This window comes from Coenobita brevimanus, chromosome 65 (assembly GCF_032717465.1).
Source record: "Coenobita brevimanus isolate Jiangsu-jjx chromosome 65, ASM3271746v2, whole genome shotgun sequence".
Taxonomy (NCBI): Eukaryota; Metazoa; Arthropoda; class Malacostraca; order Decapoda; family Coenobitidae; genus Coenobita; species Coenobita brevimanus.
The window spans coordinates 46,534,128-46,551,418 of record NC_137018.1 but is presented as its reverse complement, the minus strand read 5'-3'; the positions used below and the strand labels follow the sequence as shown (position 1 = coordinate 46,551,418).

At 41.5% G+C, this 17,291-nt stretch overlaps 1 protein-coding gene across 1 annotated transcript in view; it reads left to right on the top strand.

The window, feature by feature from the left end:
- Positions 1-17,291, top strand: part of LOC145405001 (uncharacterized) — a 91,369-nt gene that overhangs the window by 57,799 nt on the left and 16,279 nt on the right. The window contains exons 15-17 of the mRNA XM_080276502.1: positions 2,415-2,606; positions 5,518-5,720; positions 9,525-9,648. Of these exons, the coding sequence (XP_080132628.1) occupies positions 2,415-2,606; positions 5,518-5,720; positions 9,525-9,648 (519 nt within the window). The remainder of the gene's footprint in view (positions 1-2,414; positions 2,607-5,517; positions 5,721-9,524; positions 9,649-17,291) is intronic.

Sequence of the window (17,291 nt, the reverse complement as noted above, 5' to 3'; positions counted from 1 at the left end):
CAACCTTAGTTTGAGTCAGACCAAACACATTCATGACCTGGGTACTGTCAACATCACAGAGAACCGTCTTATGGATGTGATCACTGATGTAAATAGCAATCCCCAAATAAATCCAACAAAAAAGCATCATAGCAGGGGAGCTGTGAATGTAATAGAGAATCCAGTCACAGATGCACTCGTGGATGTAAATGGCAACTCTCAGATGACAGCACATGACTGGAGAGATCCAACATCAGATGGGTTCAAGAGCAGGCTGACCAAAGTTTTGAAAGAAATTGAGAGCAAGAAAAATGAGCCTAACAGTTGGATGGACAGCCAGCTGGATGATGAGGGTGAGCTATCAGGCATTTTCAGCACCTCAAGCAGCCCCAGTGGCCCTGACACACCTGCAGGCTCATTAACATCGCAGCAGTCTGAGGTTGTCAGTGGTCTGTTGCCAGAGGACCTGGAGCAGATGAGGAAGATACTAACACAGATGTTGTACCTCACTGACACCCACACTAACAGCAGGACTAAGACAAAGGCTCGATCCAGAATCTTTTTTTATAATTGTAATGGTGAAGATGAGAATGGACAGGAGCCAGCTGAAGATGTAAGTTGAGAAACTTGTGCATTTGGAGCTTTGTGTGAAAATTAATTATTGTAAGAGTCTGGAACTGTCACAGGATCAAGTTGGGATGGGCAAGCTTGATTCTTTGCTGACACCGGTGAAAACGAGATGATGGCCATGACATGAGCTAGGATGTAAACTGTGGAGCCCATGTGTTTGAAGCTTTGTGTGAGAGTGTCAGAGTATTAAATCAGGTGTTTGGGAGATCAGGATGAAATGGATTAGGCAGAATATTGCTGACATTTATGATGGCAAAAATGATGGCTGGGAGTTCACTGAGGAGGTAATGTGAATTGTTGCTATGACGGGAGCTTTGTGTGGAGACAAACATTAGAGAATTATATTGTATTTGTAATATTTACATTGTCACAAAGATCAATATGAAATGGACAGACTAGAGTATTTGTTGCCACTTGTGATGGCAAAAGACTGGCCACAACATAATACAGAATGTAATTTGATGAGTTTTGTGTCAGGGAGACATAGGAGAATTATGTTACAGTGATCCTTGGTTATTATGCATACAGTACTTGGTACTGAGCTTAGTGCATGATGATGCAATTGCATGATAACAAAAGCGTAGATCTTATGGGATTTATCCTAATTGGTACTGGGCATCTCAAGTGCGGTCCCAATTTTCCCTTTGATAACAGTTTAGATCCACTAAATGCATACATATTGTTATGATAAGTAAAAGAAACACACACAGTTATGGTTAGGTTAATAGAAAGTGATGAAAAGGACATAATAAGGAAGACACACACCAAAGAGAGACCTGAGATGGGCTTGAGGCTATGAGGTGGAGAGTTAATGGTCTTCACCACCTGGGAATAACCCTTAGAGTAGTGCCTCATCTTTGAATCCCTCAAAGCCATCAGAAACCACAGACACTGCACCATCATTATTGGGAGAAACTAGTTCAGATGCATGATAACATTGTTTTTTAGTCTAAAAATGTGCAATGATGGCAGGAGTGAAGATTTTCATCTTGCAGTGATAACGAAAAGCACAACAATCAAGTGCATGATAACTAAAAGATCACTGTACTAGGTTGGCAGTACCGCAGGATGGGGACAGACAAACCAAAATGTGTTGACGTGTAATAACAAAGATGTTGGCGGGGAGTTCAACAAGGATGTACAGTAAGTTAAGATACTAGTATATTGGGAGCTTTGTGTGAGGGCATCAATGAATTACTGTAAAGAAAAGATTCAGAAATGTTGCAGGATGAAGATGGGATGCTAACCAAAAATACTGTATTATGTGACTTTAGTTTTTGCAGAAAGGATGGCCAGGACATGACATAGCATTTAAAGTAAGTTTGGAGCTTTGTGTGGAGACAGGCATGGAGACAGGCATCAGAGAATTTGATTATAAGTGCTGAAATATTGTAAGATGAAGATGGGATGAACAGATAAGAACATATATTGTCATTTGCAATAGTAGAGATGATGGGAAGGATATGACCTAGGATGTAAGTTAAGTTACTGGTATGGTGGGAGCTTTTTATTGGGGCATCAGAGAGTTAAATCAACAGGTTGGAAATGTTGCAGGATGAGGATGGGATGGATCATCTAGAATATTTGCGGACACTTTTGGTAAAGTTGATGGCCAGAATGTGAGCACGGATGTAAGAAGTGTTGCTGATATGTCATGCCTATATCAGTCGACTGCATTTCAGAAAGTCATTTGGAGACAGCAAGAAGAGATTAAACAGTATGTCACTGTACAGAAGGGGTTAAATAAGGGCTAACAGTATTCTCCTTTTCCCAAACCTGTTCTCATTCATGTCCCTCTCCCTCAGACCAAGCGTGTGCCCTACACCCGCCAGTCCACCTACACCAAATATTCTGAAGGGGTTGTTAACTTGGGCTTTGATCCACATTCCAAAGCAGAGGAGGAGGCTAGACAGCAGAAGGGATCATATGGCAGCATCAGCAACCTGCCTAGGATAGCAGAGGGGGAGAGGAGGAAGGGGGAAGACAAGAAACAAGAAGTCAGCAAGAACAAAGAGGTCAAGGAAGAGGAGAATAGAAGAACGTAAGTCAAACTTGGCTTCCTTTCTGTTCCGAGTGTATTTCATTTTTTTTTCTTATTATTATTTTATGTGTTGTTACTTAAAAACAGTAACAATCAAACTTACATAACCTTTTTGGAGCACTAGGGGTCCTGATACTAGGCTTTTGTAGTCCAGAACATTTTCATCCATTGAGGACAGAGATGACCTTTTCATACCCCCCCCCCTTCTCATATCTTGGCACTTTTATTGAGCTTAGGATAGGCTTTTCAGACTGGAACAGTTAGATATTGCCCCTGTAAATCCCTTCAATGTGAGGGGTCTTTCCTAAGTTGAATAAATCAATCTGGGCGTGGAAGAACTTGAGAGGTGGAAGAGAGAGTTATATGTAAAAAGAAAGTGAGAGGTGAAAAGATTAGTAAGAGAGAGTAAGAAGAGAGTGGATGAGAAATTTAGAAGGAATTTGAGTGTAAAGTGGAGGGACTGTAAGAAGATGTTCTGGAAAGAGGTGAAGAGAGAAAGACAGGGTGGAAGTGAGGTTAGCAGGGGAGTGAAAGATAAAAATGGTAGATTACTAGTGGAGAAGGGAGAAAAAGTGAGCAGATGGAGAGAACACTTTAAGGAATTGCTGTTGTTTAACATACAGGATGGAAGTAATGCGAGTATAAGTGGCTGGGGAATGGCTGGGAGAAGGAGGGAGGTGAGAAGACAGGAAGAAATCAGTAGGATAGAAGTTGTGGAAGCAATGAAGAAAGTTAAATTGGGGAAAGCCCCATGAATTGATGGAGTGTGTGGTGAAATGCTGAAGCATGGGGGAGGGAGAGTAGTAGAATGGAAGTGGAAGATGTGCAGATTGGCCTGGGAGGAAGGTAGAGTCCAGGAGGATTGGAAGTCAGGTATAATTATTCCCTTGTACAAAGGAAAAGGGGAAAAAGAAGTGTGTGGTAATCATAGGGGCATTTGTCTTCTTAGTATAATAGGAAAAGTGTATGGTAGGATACTTATTGACAGAGTTAGAGAAAGAACAGAGGAATTAGTTGGAGAAGAACAGGGAGGCTTTAGGAAGGGAAGAGGTTGTGTAGATCAGATATTCATTCTTAGATCTATAGTGGAAAAGTTTCTAGAGAAGGGAAAGAAGTAGTATGTGGCTTTCATGGATTTGGAGAAAGCATATGACAAGGTGGATAGACAAGGATTGTGGGAAGCATTAAGAATATATGGAGTAGATAGAAAGTTGTTGAATGCTGTGAAGAGTATGTATGATGGTGCTAAGGCTGCAGTGCATGTGGATGGTGAACTAAATGAATTTTTCTCTTTGAAGGTTGGGTTGAAACAGGGATGTGTCATGTCTCCATGGTTGTTCAAGCTGTTCATGGATGGGGTAATAAAAGAGGTACAAGGTAGGGTAGTGGATGTTGGAGTGGCCATGGTGAGAGAGGATAGTGTTTGGAAACTCCCTGTACTGTTGTTTGCAGATGATACTGTGTTGTTGAGTGAAGACGAAGGGGAGCTGCAAGGCTTGGTGGATGAATTTGGGAGAGTGTGCAATAAATGGAATCTAAAGGTGAATGTAGGGAAGAGTAAAGTGATGGTCTTTGAGAGAGGTGAAGTCAGTGAATGTACAGCGAGGTTGGATGGTGAGGAATTGGAAAATGTGAGTACGTTTAAGTACTTGGGTAGTGTGATGAGTAAGGATGGAGGTTTGGAGGGCGAAGTGCTTGAGAGGGTACAGCAGGGAAGAAAGGTTGCTGGTTCCTTGAAAGCAGTGATAAGAAACAGGGAAGTGAGCATGGAAGTGAAAAAGTTACTACATGACAGTATTGTGATACCAACTCTAATGTATGGAAGTGAAGCTTGGACATTGTTGGAAGGACACAAGTCAAGAGTGAGAGCAGTGGAAATGAGTTATTTAAGAGGAGCCTGTGGAGTCACATGGAGAGACAGGCTGACGAATGAGGATATAAAGGAGCGTTGTGGTGTGGATGTGGATGTGATAGGAAGTGTTATGAGGAACACACTGAGGTGGTTTGGCCATGTGGAGAGGATGGAGGGTGAAAGACTGACGAAGAGACTGTATGTGAGTGAGGTGGAGGGGGGAAGAGGGAGGGGGAGGCCGAGGATGAGATGGAGGGATGGGGTGGAGAGGTATATGAGAGAGGGGGGTGTGAGTTGGGAGCAGGGCAGTGAAATGGCGGGGGACAGGACGACGTGGAGGCGATTTGTTTGTGGCCACCCCAAATGGGATTGAGGCGTCTGGCAATAGATAGATAGATAGATAACAGTAAGAATTAAAAAAGGATGGGGGGGAACATGATTTTTATGGTTAAGGGAAGGAGACTGTCTGACCTTGGCAGCATTTTACATAATTTCAAAGAAAGTAATAAATGTCACCTCTTGAGGACTGGAACCATTGTGAGTAAATTGCAGCATTCAGCCTGAACTTGAGTGTTCTTCCAATTGACCACCAAGCCCTTAAATGTAATCTATTGGACTACAGTAGCCACCCACACCTTGATGGGGATAATACCTGTACAGGATAGGCTGTTGCTATTTCTAATTGCCTGGTAAAATATATTATATAGCAGCTGTATATACAGAACTTTGTTTCTCCTTCCATTTTCAGTAGTATGTGATTATCCTTTCCTTTTTTTTTTTTTTTTTTTTTACCAAAAGTACTGAGTCAAAGTTGGGTATGATTAGTTTTTACCTAATCATCTTCATTCCTTCTTATATTAATGTTGATGAGAAGCAGTGAATCAGTGTTTTTTTGTATTGTAATCAGTTTTATTAATTCCTTTTTTTTTCCCCCCCAATGCTCACCAGAAGCACAGAATCTGAATCAGCAGTCCAGGAGAAACCAAAGGAAGAGGTAGGGGATGATAAAGGAGGAGGAGGAGGAGAAGGAGGGGGTAGAGGAGTGAGGGGAAGAACAGTGTCTATTTCCTCATGCTCCTCCACCTCGGACACTGAAGAGGAGGGAGGATCAGTGGTGGGTGGTGGTGGATCCCTGACCTCCCACTTGGACCTGCCCACGTCCTCCTTCCACAGTGTCTCCTCCATTGCCACCGCCACTAGTGAGAGGAGCCGTAAGAAGTGAGTCTTGACAAATTTTCATTCTGAGATTCAGACTTGAGTAAGATTGCATTCTCTCTCTCTCTCTCTTTGAATTTCAGGCTTCACTAGAGCGACATCTGAATTTTCAAGATGTACACAGGCCCAGTTTGCTCTAAACATTATTTGAAGGGAAAGATAAACCCTGAACCTACCCTGTAATTGCGGGGGGGGGGGGTGTTTTTGTGGCAAAAACCCAGAAGTCAGCTCTCATTCATGGCCATCCTCTCCCCCGCCCCAAAAAGTTCCTCAGGCACACTATGTCGATGCACACTCACCCCACCCGGAATTAACAAAACATTGTCTTTTGTACGATTTTACTAAAACAGATGGTTCCAACACTGCAAAATTTATGGGACATGATATGGTCTGGTTACACTTGATAAGCTGCTACCCCCCACACACACATGAGAGGATGGATGCACTAACTTCACTCCGCACTACTGGGCATAGCTAAGAGTACTGTACGGGTATCTGTTTAATGAGTTAAGCTCAGTACTAGGCTAAATCAAGTGATGATTCAAGGTAGTAGAGCAAGTGTAAGCAAAAAAGTTTAGTTCAAAGAAAGTAAACATCAAAAATCAGTGATCCAAGGAATTCGTTGAGGTAGATATCAGACATACTGCACCAAGGTAGGTGGCAGGGAGATGTCAGATTGTAAGTAGAAATTATATTTCTGTAAGATGGATTACTTTCAAAAAGTGACTCTAGAAGGTAGTAAGTGAAGGGATAAAAGTAGAAAACAGAATGATGAATATGAAGAACTGGTTGAAATGGAAACATACAATAATTTAGTGGAGAAAGTGAATAAACTGGAGAAAACTTTTCAGCGGCCAATAAAAAAGGAACTATACCTGCAGAGGGAAAAAAATGAAGAATTAGTAAAAGAAATAAACAGAAAAGACATAACAATAGATGAGCTGTCAGTTGAGGTAGATTCACTGAGAAAGAGAACAAGAGAAATGGGAAGTACAGTAGTCAACCATGAGAAATTGATGGGTGAGTTCAAAAATTATACAGATACAATTAAGCAAACAAGCAGTTTGATAGTACAATGAAGTAATATTGAAGAGTAAATAACTCAGGCAAATGAAAAGATGAGAAATTGTACAGATGAAGTACGAACTACATATGCTGAGATGGTAAAAATGAAGAAAGAGTTAGAAACCAAGGTCAAAAAGAAAAGCATAAGAAATGAAGCAAAAGAAATCATTAAAAGACAGCCCAAAGCTGATTGTGGAATCAGCTGAGATAAACAAATGTATAGTAATCACTGGTAATGATGAAGAAGAAATAAGAAACAGAGTCTCTAGACACCAAAAGGAGATGGTACATATAATGAACATATTGAAAGAAGTCTCAAAGGACATCTGTGAGAAAGATGTAGAGAAACAAAAGGGTAGGGGAATATGAGAGAAACAAGTTAAGGCCTCTGAAAATACCTTCCAGATTGTGAACACCGTAGAAGAAATATTAACCCGCCCCATCCCGACGTTTTTGGACCTTTTTTTTTTTTTTTGGCCCAAACATCCGCTTTTGGTGAGAAACATCGAAAATTCATAGAGAAATCGCTCACCTGAGGTTTAAAATATGCGATTTAGGTACGAGTACTTCCTTACCTGACTGGGTTTTCTAACAGGCTGGCACCAAAGAAAACGAGTTCTATGGGAGGGTGACTATTTTATCCACTCATAAACAGTATTTATTTATTTACTTGGTACGAATTTATATGTAGTACAAGAGTATATTGGTTTTCAAACAGTAATATAGGCATTATAAGCATTGTTTCACTCACTAACTCATCACCATTCTTGACCTTTTTTTTCCCACATTACCTGATCATCAATTCTGACTGTTTCTTCCTCTAATGCTATGTAAACTTTGCCCTCCACATTGTCATCGACTGGGGAATCACTCTGGCCCTGAATGTCTTTATTGGCCAGGTCACTGGTAACTGGTGAATTGCTGAGACAATGGCATGCAGGGGGGGGGGGAGAGATTATGCGGTGTAAGGCATTGTTCCTGCTTGGCATCTTGTAAAGGAATAGAGGAAGGTGTCCCGTGTATACATGCCAAAAATCACTCACGAAATCACTCGCGAAAATTGAAAATTGTGCAAATTAGGGACCTTGCAATGTTGCCGTGTTAATTCACGTCGCCGGGACGGCGCGGGTTAAAAAATGCTAACAAGCTTGAGGAATCTGAGGAATTTAAAAAAATATGGATAAAAAGGTGCCTAATGCAGGAGGAATGGAGATTACTAAAAGAAAAGAGGGAAGACGCAAAAATAAAAAATGAGGAAAGATCAGAGGAAGAGAGGAGTAAATTCTTTTTACAAAGTAGTGGGGTTACTAGTAAGATAATGGCATGTAAACAGCAGGGACAAAAAAAAAAAAAAAGGAATGTAGTAGACTCAAACTATGTCAGATATGTAAACAACATGATTATGATGCTGTTCTCAAATGTACGTTAGAGTTGGTATCACAATACTGTCCTGTAGTAACTTTTTCACTTCCATGCTCACTTCCCTGTTTCTTATCACTGCTTTCAAAGAACCAGCAACCATTCTTCCCTGCTGTACCCTTTCAAGCACTTCACCCTCCAAACCTCCATTCTTACTCATCACACTACCCTAGTACTTAAAGGTAGTCACATTTTCCAATTCCTCACCATCCAACCTCGCTGTACATTCACTGACTTCACTGCTCTCAAAGACCATCACTTTACTCTTCCCTACATTCACCTCTAGATTCCGTTTCTTACACACTCTCCCAAACTCATCCACCAAGCCTTGCTGCTCCCCTTCGTCTTCAATCAACAACACAGTATCATCTGCAAACAACAGTACAGGGAGTTTCCAAACACTATCCTCTCTCACCAGGGCCACTCCAATATCCACTACCCTACCTTGTACCTCTTTTATTACCCCATCCATGAACAGAGTGAACAACCATGGAGACATGACACATCCCTGTTTCAACCCAATATGCTATTTTACTTGTTTATTTTTGAGTTTGTGCTTGAAATCCCATTTGGGCAGGGGGAGGGATCAGACTTACCAGATTATCAGCTTTATCAGATTGGGCTTCCTCCCATTGATACAGTATAGGGAAGGTCTACTGTATTATTCTTCCTGCTGCCAGATGAGTTTATTCAGCTTAGGTGAGACACTTTAAATGGAAGGGTTCATAACTGCTGTAATTTCTTAAAGCCTTTTGTGTTTTTTTGCTGTCACACAACAGTTGTAACCAGCTTAGGATATCCAGTTTGGAGTGATGGGGTCATTATTAGCTTCAGTGATCTCATGTGGTTGAGTATTGTTACATTGTACTGTGTGTGGTGCCTATTCTTGAGTGTGTGTGGTGCATCAGAGTAATGTTTATTTGCTTAGTATTTTAGGCTCATTTACTTACAAGAATAGCCACACCAACACAGAATTGCACACATACTTTAAACCTTACACTCCAGAAGCCTTCCACATCTATACCTGTTCATGACGCATCAGGTAAGGTGGATCACTTAGAAATGTTAACACTCAAACACAAATTTCTGTACATACTTCTAACCCTACTCTCCAGAAGCATTCCTAAACCAGTGCCTGAAGCATTGGTTAAGGGCAGGTCACTTCCACAGTAACAGAAAGAAGTATTCACAGGCCTATAGATACCACTCAGGACCTACCGTAAATAACTGAATAAATGTTTGTAGGAGTGGTTCCTTCTCATTTTCAGTGTCTGCAAGCCAACTGCTACAATACATGCTCAGTATATATCATTTATATCTCAGGGCAACGCCATCACGTGAGATGAAAGCAGCCTTGAAGGTGCTGAATGACAGTCTTGGGAAACCAGTGAGGTCAGGCCAGCAACTGACCAATGCCCTTAATATCATACAGCGGGAGTGGTTCAAGGTTTGATACTTTCATTGTTATGTTTTCTCAGTGACTACAGAGTTACACACACTCACTCTCTCTCTCTCTCTCTCTCTCTCTCTCTCTCTAAATTCTCAGAAATAGTGAAAGGAAGGAAGATATAGCTTTAATATCTTAGAACATGTTGCACAATGAACTTTCATTTGTAAAGTCATATTTGAGGAATGTGACTCTCCTAATGATTCTTGGAGGGGTCAGCACCCCTCCCAAAAATAAAAGCAATCAGTAATAGGGAAGAGGGAGTACATGGATTTCAGTGAAACTTCTCAGGTCAGTTCATCTGTTTCCTTGATAATGTCTTCCACTATACATTATAAAGTTTTCCACCATTATTTTTAGAGGGGTCAGCCCTCCCTCACCAAATTAAAATTCTCAATACTGGTGAAAGGAGGGAAGATATGGCTTTGATATCTTAGTACATGTTCTGCAGTGGACTGTCATCCATAATGCATATTTGGGGGTTGTGGTCTCCCCCATGATTCTTGGGAGGTCAGCCCCCTCCCAAAAATAAAAACTATAAGAAAAAAGAGGAATATTTGAATAAAACTTCCGAGGTGAGTTTGCCTGGTTAATCCAAAGGTCTTCCACTTTAAACAGTTTTTATACCATGATTTTTAGGGATCCAGCTCCCTTCACCAAATTTAACTTTCTCAGAAACAGTGAATAGAGGCCAGATATGGCTTTGATGTCTTAGTACATGTTGTGCAATGGACTTTCATCTGTCATGAGACATATCAGGGAGTGTGAACCTCTCCCAAATGATTTTTGGGTGGGTCAGCCCCCTTCCCAAAAACATAAATGATCAGAAGTAGGGGATTGTGCACATGTAAAAAAAAAAAAAAAAAGGGGGGGGGGGAACATGGATTTCAAAGAATCTGCATACATATGGCATGATTGGATATGTAGTTTCTATGTTTTCTCAGAATGCACAGGAAAAAACTGCACATAGTCACATTCCACACCTCACCATAAACAACATCCCCCTACCACACATGCACGCACGCATGCAAGTGTGCACACACACACACATACATACACACACACATGCACGCATGCATGCGCGCACGTGCACACACACACACACACACACACACACACACACACACACACACACACACACACACACAACATCAAACATGGCCGAAAATATAAACAATGAGGGACTCGAATTTCAAGGATTTGATGCTAATACCAATGTCATGGACCTGGTTAAAACATTAATTATGAGGATTAGTGAACTCGAAAAGAAAGTAGAGAATCTAGTGATAAAGGATGTGTCAGTAAATACGGAAACCACCATACAGAGTCTGATCCAGTCCAATGAAACAGCCAATGAAGAGATTAGGAATTTGAAGCGGGAAAATGTTGAACTGAGGAGGAAACTAGAAAAGAGTACTAATAAAATGGAGAAGGTGAGTAATGTATTAGAAGAACAAAAGGCAAAGTGGGCACACGTAGAAGAAGAACAGAAAGAAGTGGCCAGCTTAAGAGAGATCATCCAGGAAGAAAGGGAAATGAACAAGAAAGAAATGGAAGAAAATGTAGTGAAAATACTGAAGAAAAAGAGAAAATAGTGAGAGAAACTGTAGAAAGGAACAGATGTGTGGTAGTATTTGGAAACAGGGAAGAGGAAGAAAAGGTTAGGTTCATAAGACTCGAGAGAGACACAAACCTGGTGAGAGGAATATTAGGCAAGATTGACCCCGAAGGAGACAAGTGGGTAAAAGAAATTGAGGAAGTAAGGAGGATAGGGCCTTACAAGAAAGGGGAAACAAGACCAATGAGAGTCAAGTTTACATCAGAAAGTGTAATAAATGAGATACTTAAAGTGACCTGGAAATTAAGCAAAGAGGCGGGGATGGAAAATATTATAATAAGAAAAGATCTGAATGAAGAAGAAAGAGAAGTTTTAAAATCATTAAAGGAAGAAGTAAAGGAAAAAAATGATAAGAGGACAGAGGAAGAATGTAATACTTTTTTTTGGAGAGTATTGGATATGAAAGTAAGGAAATGGTATTTAAGGAAATAGAAGTGAAGGAAACTAAGGGGGATGGTTGTGAAAGATCAGAAGTTGAGGAAGTGGTACGGACAGAGAGTAGGAGAGAAGAGGGTATTAATAATGTCAAAAATAATTTGAAGGTGATATATACTAATGTTGATGGTTTCATATCGACAAGGATCGAAATTAATGATTTCTTGAGAGAACATGAACCTGATATCATGTGCTTTGTAGAGACCAAATTAAGAGAAGATATTGATGTTCATTTGGGAAATGGTAAATACAAACTGTGGAGAAAAGACAAAAGAAAAAAAGGGAGGAGGAGTGATGATAGCAGTGAAAAACAACATAAATGTAGATACTGTGGAAATGGGAGAAGGCAGGGCTGAAGTGATATATATGAAATTAGAAACTGGAGAGAATGTTAAGAGAGATATGGCGGTAGTGTATGTTCCCCCAAAGACGAGAGCATGGAAGGATGACGAATACCATGAGATGTTGTCAGATATGGCTAGCTACTTGCAAAAAATAATTGAGAAAAGCAATAATATAATTTTGGTGGGTGACTTTAATTGTAAAGAGGTGAACTGGGAGGAATGGTGCTCGGGAGGCAGCGAGGATTCGTGGGGCACTATGTTATTAAATATCTATCTATCTATCTATCTATAGCCCGACGCCCTAATCCCGCAAAGGGTGGCCACAGACAAAACGCCTCCAAGTCACTCTGTCACCCACCATTTGACTCCCCTCCCCCCAACTCACCCCCCCCTCCCTCATATATCTCTCAACTCCATCCCTCCACCTCATCCTCGGTCTACCCCTCCCTCTCCCTCCCTCCACCTCACCTACATACACCCTCTTAGTCAGTCTTTCATTCTCCATTCTCTCCACATGTCCAAACCACCTCAGTGTATTTCTCATAATCTTTTCAACCACATCCACATCTACCCCACAACGTTCCTTCACTTCTTCATTCGTCAACCTGTCCCTCCACGTCACTCCACATGCTCCTCTCAAGTAACTCATTTCCACTGCTCTCATTCTTGACTTGTTCCCCTCTTGCAAGGTCCACACCTCGCTTCCATACGTCAGGGTAGGGATCACAATACCATCAAGCAGTGACTTCTTAACTTCCATACTCACCTCCCTATTTCTCATCACTGCTTTCAGTGTACCAACAACCTTTCTTCCCTGCTGTACCCTTTCACGTACTTCATCCCCCAGAGTTTCATCCTTACTCATCACAGTACCCAAGTACTTGAATGCACTCACATTCTCCATATCCTCACCATCCAAGCTCACTGCACACTCTGTGACTTCATTCCTCTCAAACACCATAACTTTACTTTTGTTTACATTAACTTTCAGCTTCCTCCTCCTACACACTGTCCCAAATTCATTCACCAAACCTTGCAACTCCCATTCATCTTCACTCAACAATACTGTATCATCAGCAAACAGCAACACCGGAAGCTTCCAAATCTCACCCTTATTCATTAGGGCCACCCCCACATCCACTGCCCTACCTTGCACCTCCTTTACAACCCCATCCATATATATATATATTAAACAGCCATGGAGACATCACACACCCCTGTTTCAGTCCCACATTGAGATCAAAGAACTCACTCAGCTCCCCATCCACTCGCACCGTAGCCCTAGCTCCCTCGTACATACTCTTCACAGCACTCAACAATTTCCCCTCCACTCCATATATTCTTAATACCTTCCACATACCTTGCCTACCTATTCTGTCATAAGCTTTCTCCAAGTCCATGAAGGCAGCATACACTTTCCTTCCCTTCTCTAGATACTTCTCCACTAAACATCTTAGAACAAATATCTGATCTACACACCCTTTTCCCTTCCTAAATCCCCCTTGTTCTTCTCGAACTAGCTCCTCTGTCATATGCCTAACCCTATCAATGAGTATTCTACCATATATTTTACCAGTCACACTAAGAAGGCAAATACCCCTATGGTTACCACATACTTCTCTCTCCCCTTTTCCTTTGTACAGATTTCCAGTCCTCTGGAACCCTTCCCTCTTCCCAAGCCAATCTACACAACTTCCATAGCCACTCCACAACAATCTCACCCCCATACCTAAGCATTTCACCACACACTCCATCAATTCCTGGGGCCTTTCCCAGCTTAATCTTCTTCATCGCTTCCACTACTTCCGACCTACTGATCTCTTCCTCCCTCCTCTCGTCTCTTCTTCTCCCAGCCATTCCCCAACCACTTATACTCACACTGCTCTCACTCTCTACATTCAACAAATCCTCAAAGTGCTCCTTCCATCTCCTCAATTTCTCTCTCTTCTCCACCAACAATCTATTATTCCTATCTTTCACTCCCCTACTATTTCCCCTTTCACACTGCCTTACTTTCTTTACCTCCTTCCAAAACAATTTCTTACTCTCCCTCCATTTCACACTCAGATTCCTCCCAAACTTTTCATCCACTTTCTTCTTACTCTCCTTCACCAGTCTCTTAACCTCCCTTCTCCTGCTCACATATACCTCTCTCTTCTCTCTCTCATCTTCTCCCCTACCTCTACTCGCCAACCATTCACCATATGCCTTCTTCTTTTGTTCCACAGCTCGTTTCACCTCATCATTCCACCATGCTGTCCCTTGCACACCCTTGCATCTCCTCCTCACTCCACAAACCGCCTCACACGCTGCGCTTATCTCTTCCGTGAATATCTTACATACGTCTTCCACCCCTTCCATCTGCTCTAGCTCATACCTTCCCAATCTTTCTTCCACTATGCTCTTATACTCTGTCATTTTCTCACTATCTTGCAATTTCTCCACTCTTCTCACAGGAGCTGCTTCCTCCTGTCTTCCCCTTCGTCTCCTCAACCACTTTCTTTGCAGCTCTACCTTGGCCATCACTAAGTGATGGTCCAAGACTCCATTCCCCCACCCTCTCCACACCCTTGCATCCAACACTTGTCTTCTTATTCGCTCATCCACACACACGCAGTCTATCATTGCCTTTCGTTCAACAAGTTCACCATCCATCCTCCTCATTACTCTCCATGTATACCGGTGGATCATCTTATGACGAAAGTAGGTGTTGGCTATTGCCAACCCCTTACCAGCACAGATGTCCACCAAAGCACTACCATTCCCATCTACTTCAGCTGGCACACCCCACTGACCAACCACTCCATCCACTCGTACATTCCCAACTTTGCCATTCATGTCTCCAATCAACAGCACTCTCTCGCTCCTCTCAAACTTGTCCATACATGCTTCTACTCTCGCCCAAAACTCATCTTTCACTCTTGCCACTCGATCCTCTGTCGGAGCATACACACATACAATCGCCCATGCTTGTATACCTACTTTCATCCTCACCCATACAATCCTTGCACCCACTGTTCCATACTCTCTTATATTCTCCTTCCACTTCTTGCTTATCATCAGACATACTCCCTCTCTTGCCCTATCATTCTCACTGACTCCCGCACATATACCTACACCGTATTCCCATTCTCTCATCCTTTCACCTTGCCATTTAGTTTCAGTCAATCCACATATATCCACTTTTGCATCCTCAAGCACCTGGACAATCTCTCTCTCTTTCACTTCATCATTCACTCCTCTCACATTCCATGTTTCTACCCTCAGAACGTCCTTTGTCTGTTCCTTAGTCGTCAACGTATGGTCCGTCCGGGTCCGAGGCACTTTATTTGCTTTTTTAGTTAGTTCTTTTTACGGGGTGGGGCACTAACCCACCACCAACCACATTATTAATGAATAATGTGATGACGCAATGAGTCAAAGAAGAGACACGGTTTCGAGGTGAGGACACACCAGCAAGGTTAGATTTACTGTTCACCAAAGAACCCGATGTAATAGAATCATTGGAATATCTCTGTCCTTTGGGAAAAAGTGATCACGTGGTCATTGAGTTCCAGATGTTAATAGGAAACGTCGAGCCAAGAGACGAGCTTCATAGACAGGGACGATACAACTTTGGGAAAGCAAATTTTACAGGATTGAGAATCTTTTTTGAAAATGCAGATTGGAGAAAATACAGAGAAACAAGAGAGATTCAGAGGAAGTGGGATATCTTTCTAGACCTCTATAATTTGGGAGTGGAAAAATTTGTACCAAGAGTAAGAGGGAAAGAAAACAGGAAAAAGGAGTGGTTTAATAGAAGGTGTATGATAGCAAAAAAAGAGAGAGATAAGGTGTGGAACAATTGGAGAAAGAGAGGTAACGACAGAACAAAGGAAGAATATAAAAGAACAAGAAATGAATACACAAGAATATGTAGAGAAGAAGAAAGGAATTTTGAAAAAGGTATAATTGACAAATGCAAGGATGAACCCAAACTGTTTTATAGATTTGTTAATGGCAAACTGAAACAAAAGGAAGGAATCACCAAGCTGAAAGTAGAAGGAGAGGTCTTTAAGGATGCGGCAATGCAAGCAGAAATAATGAACAAACGTTTCCAGTCAGTTTTCACTAAAGAAAAGGAGCTTGTGGAAAGGGAGGGAGTGATTAGAAATGTTCCGGTGATGAAAGATATAAAAGTGGAGGTACAGGAAGTGTATAAATTACTGGAAACTCAAGATGTAAGGAAAGCCCCAGGACCTGATGGAATTTCTAATTGGGTACCGAAGGAAAGCAGAGAACAACTGGCGGATAAAATTCACAGCTTAATTGTATGCTCACTGCAAGAGGGGAAAGTTCCAAAAGAATGGAAGAGGGCAAATGTGGTACCAATTTACAAGGGAGGAAACAGGGAAGAACCCCTGAATTATAGACCAGTGTCTCTAACCAGCATGGTCGCAAAATTGTGTGAGAGAATCCTGAAAGACAGATGGATAAAATATCTGGAAGAGATGAATATTTTGGCTGAATGTCAGTTTGGATTCAGAAGTGGAAGGTCATGTGTTTTTAACTTGTTGAGCTTTTACTCGAGCGATTGATGTGGTACAGGAGAGAGATGGTTGGGTGGATTGTGTGTACTTAGACTTAGAGAAGGCCTTTGACCAGGTACCTCATAAGAGACTAATGTGGAAACTAGAATATATAGGAGGACTAAAGGGGAAACTTCTGGAATGGATGAGAGACTTTTTGGAATGGATGAGAGACTTTTTGAGAGACACACAAATGAGGACAGTAATAAAGGAAAAGATGTCTGGATGGAGGGAAGTAACAACCGGAGTCCCTCAAGGCTCAGTGTTGGCGCCAGTAATGTTCCTGATTTACGTAAATGATATGGTAGATGGAGTGAACAGTTATGCAAGTCTGTTTGCTGATGATGTAAAGATCTTGAGGAAGATAGAGGTTGAGGAGGATTGTAAAATACTGCAGGAGGATTTGGATAGGATACACAATTGGAGCCAGATATGGGAAATGAAATTTAATGTAAAGAAATGTAAAATATTGGAAATGGGTAAAAGTACCAGGAGACCATCACTGAATTATTTTTTGGGTAATGAATTAATCACAAAAAGGAGAGAAGAGAAAGATTTGGGAGTGCTGGTCCAAGATAGTTTATCACCAGAAAAGCACGTTAACAAGATAGTTGGAGAGACTTATAAACTCTTGACTAACATAAGAGTAGCATTTCATTATATGGATGAGGAAATGAT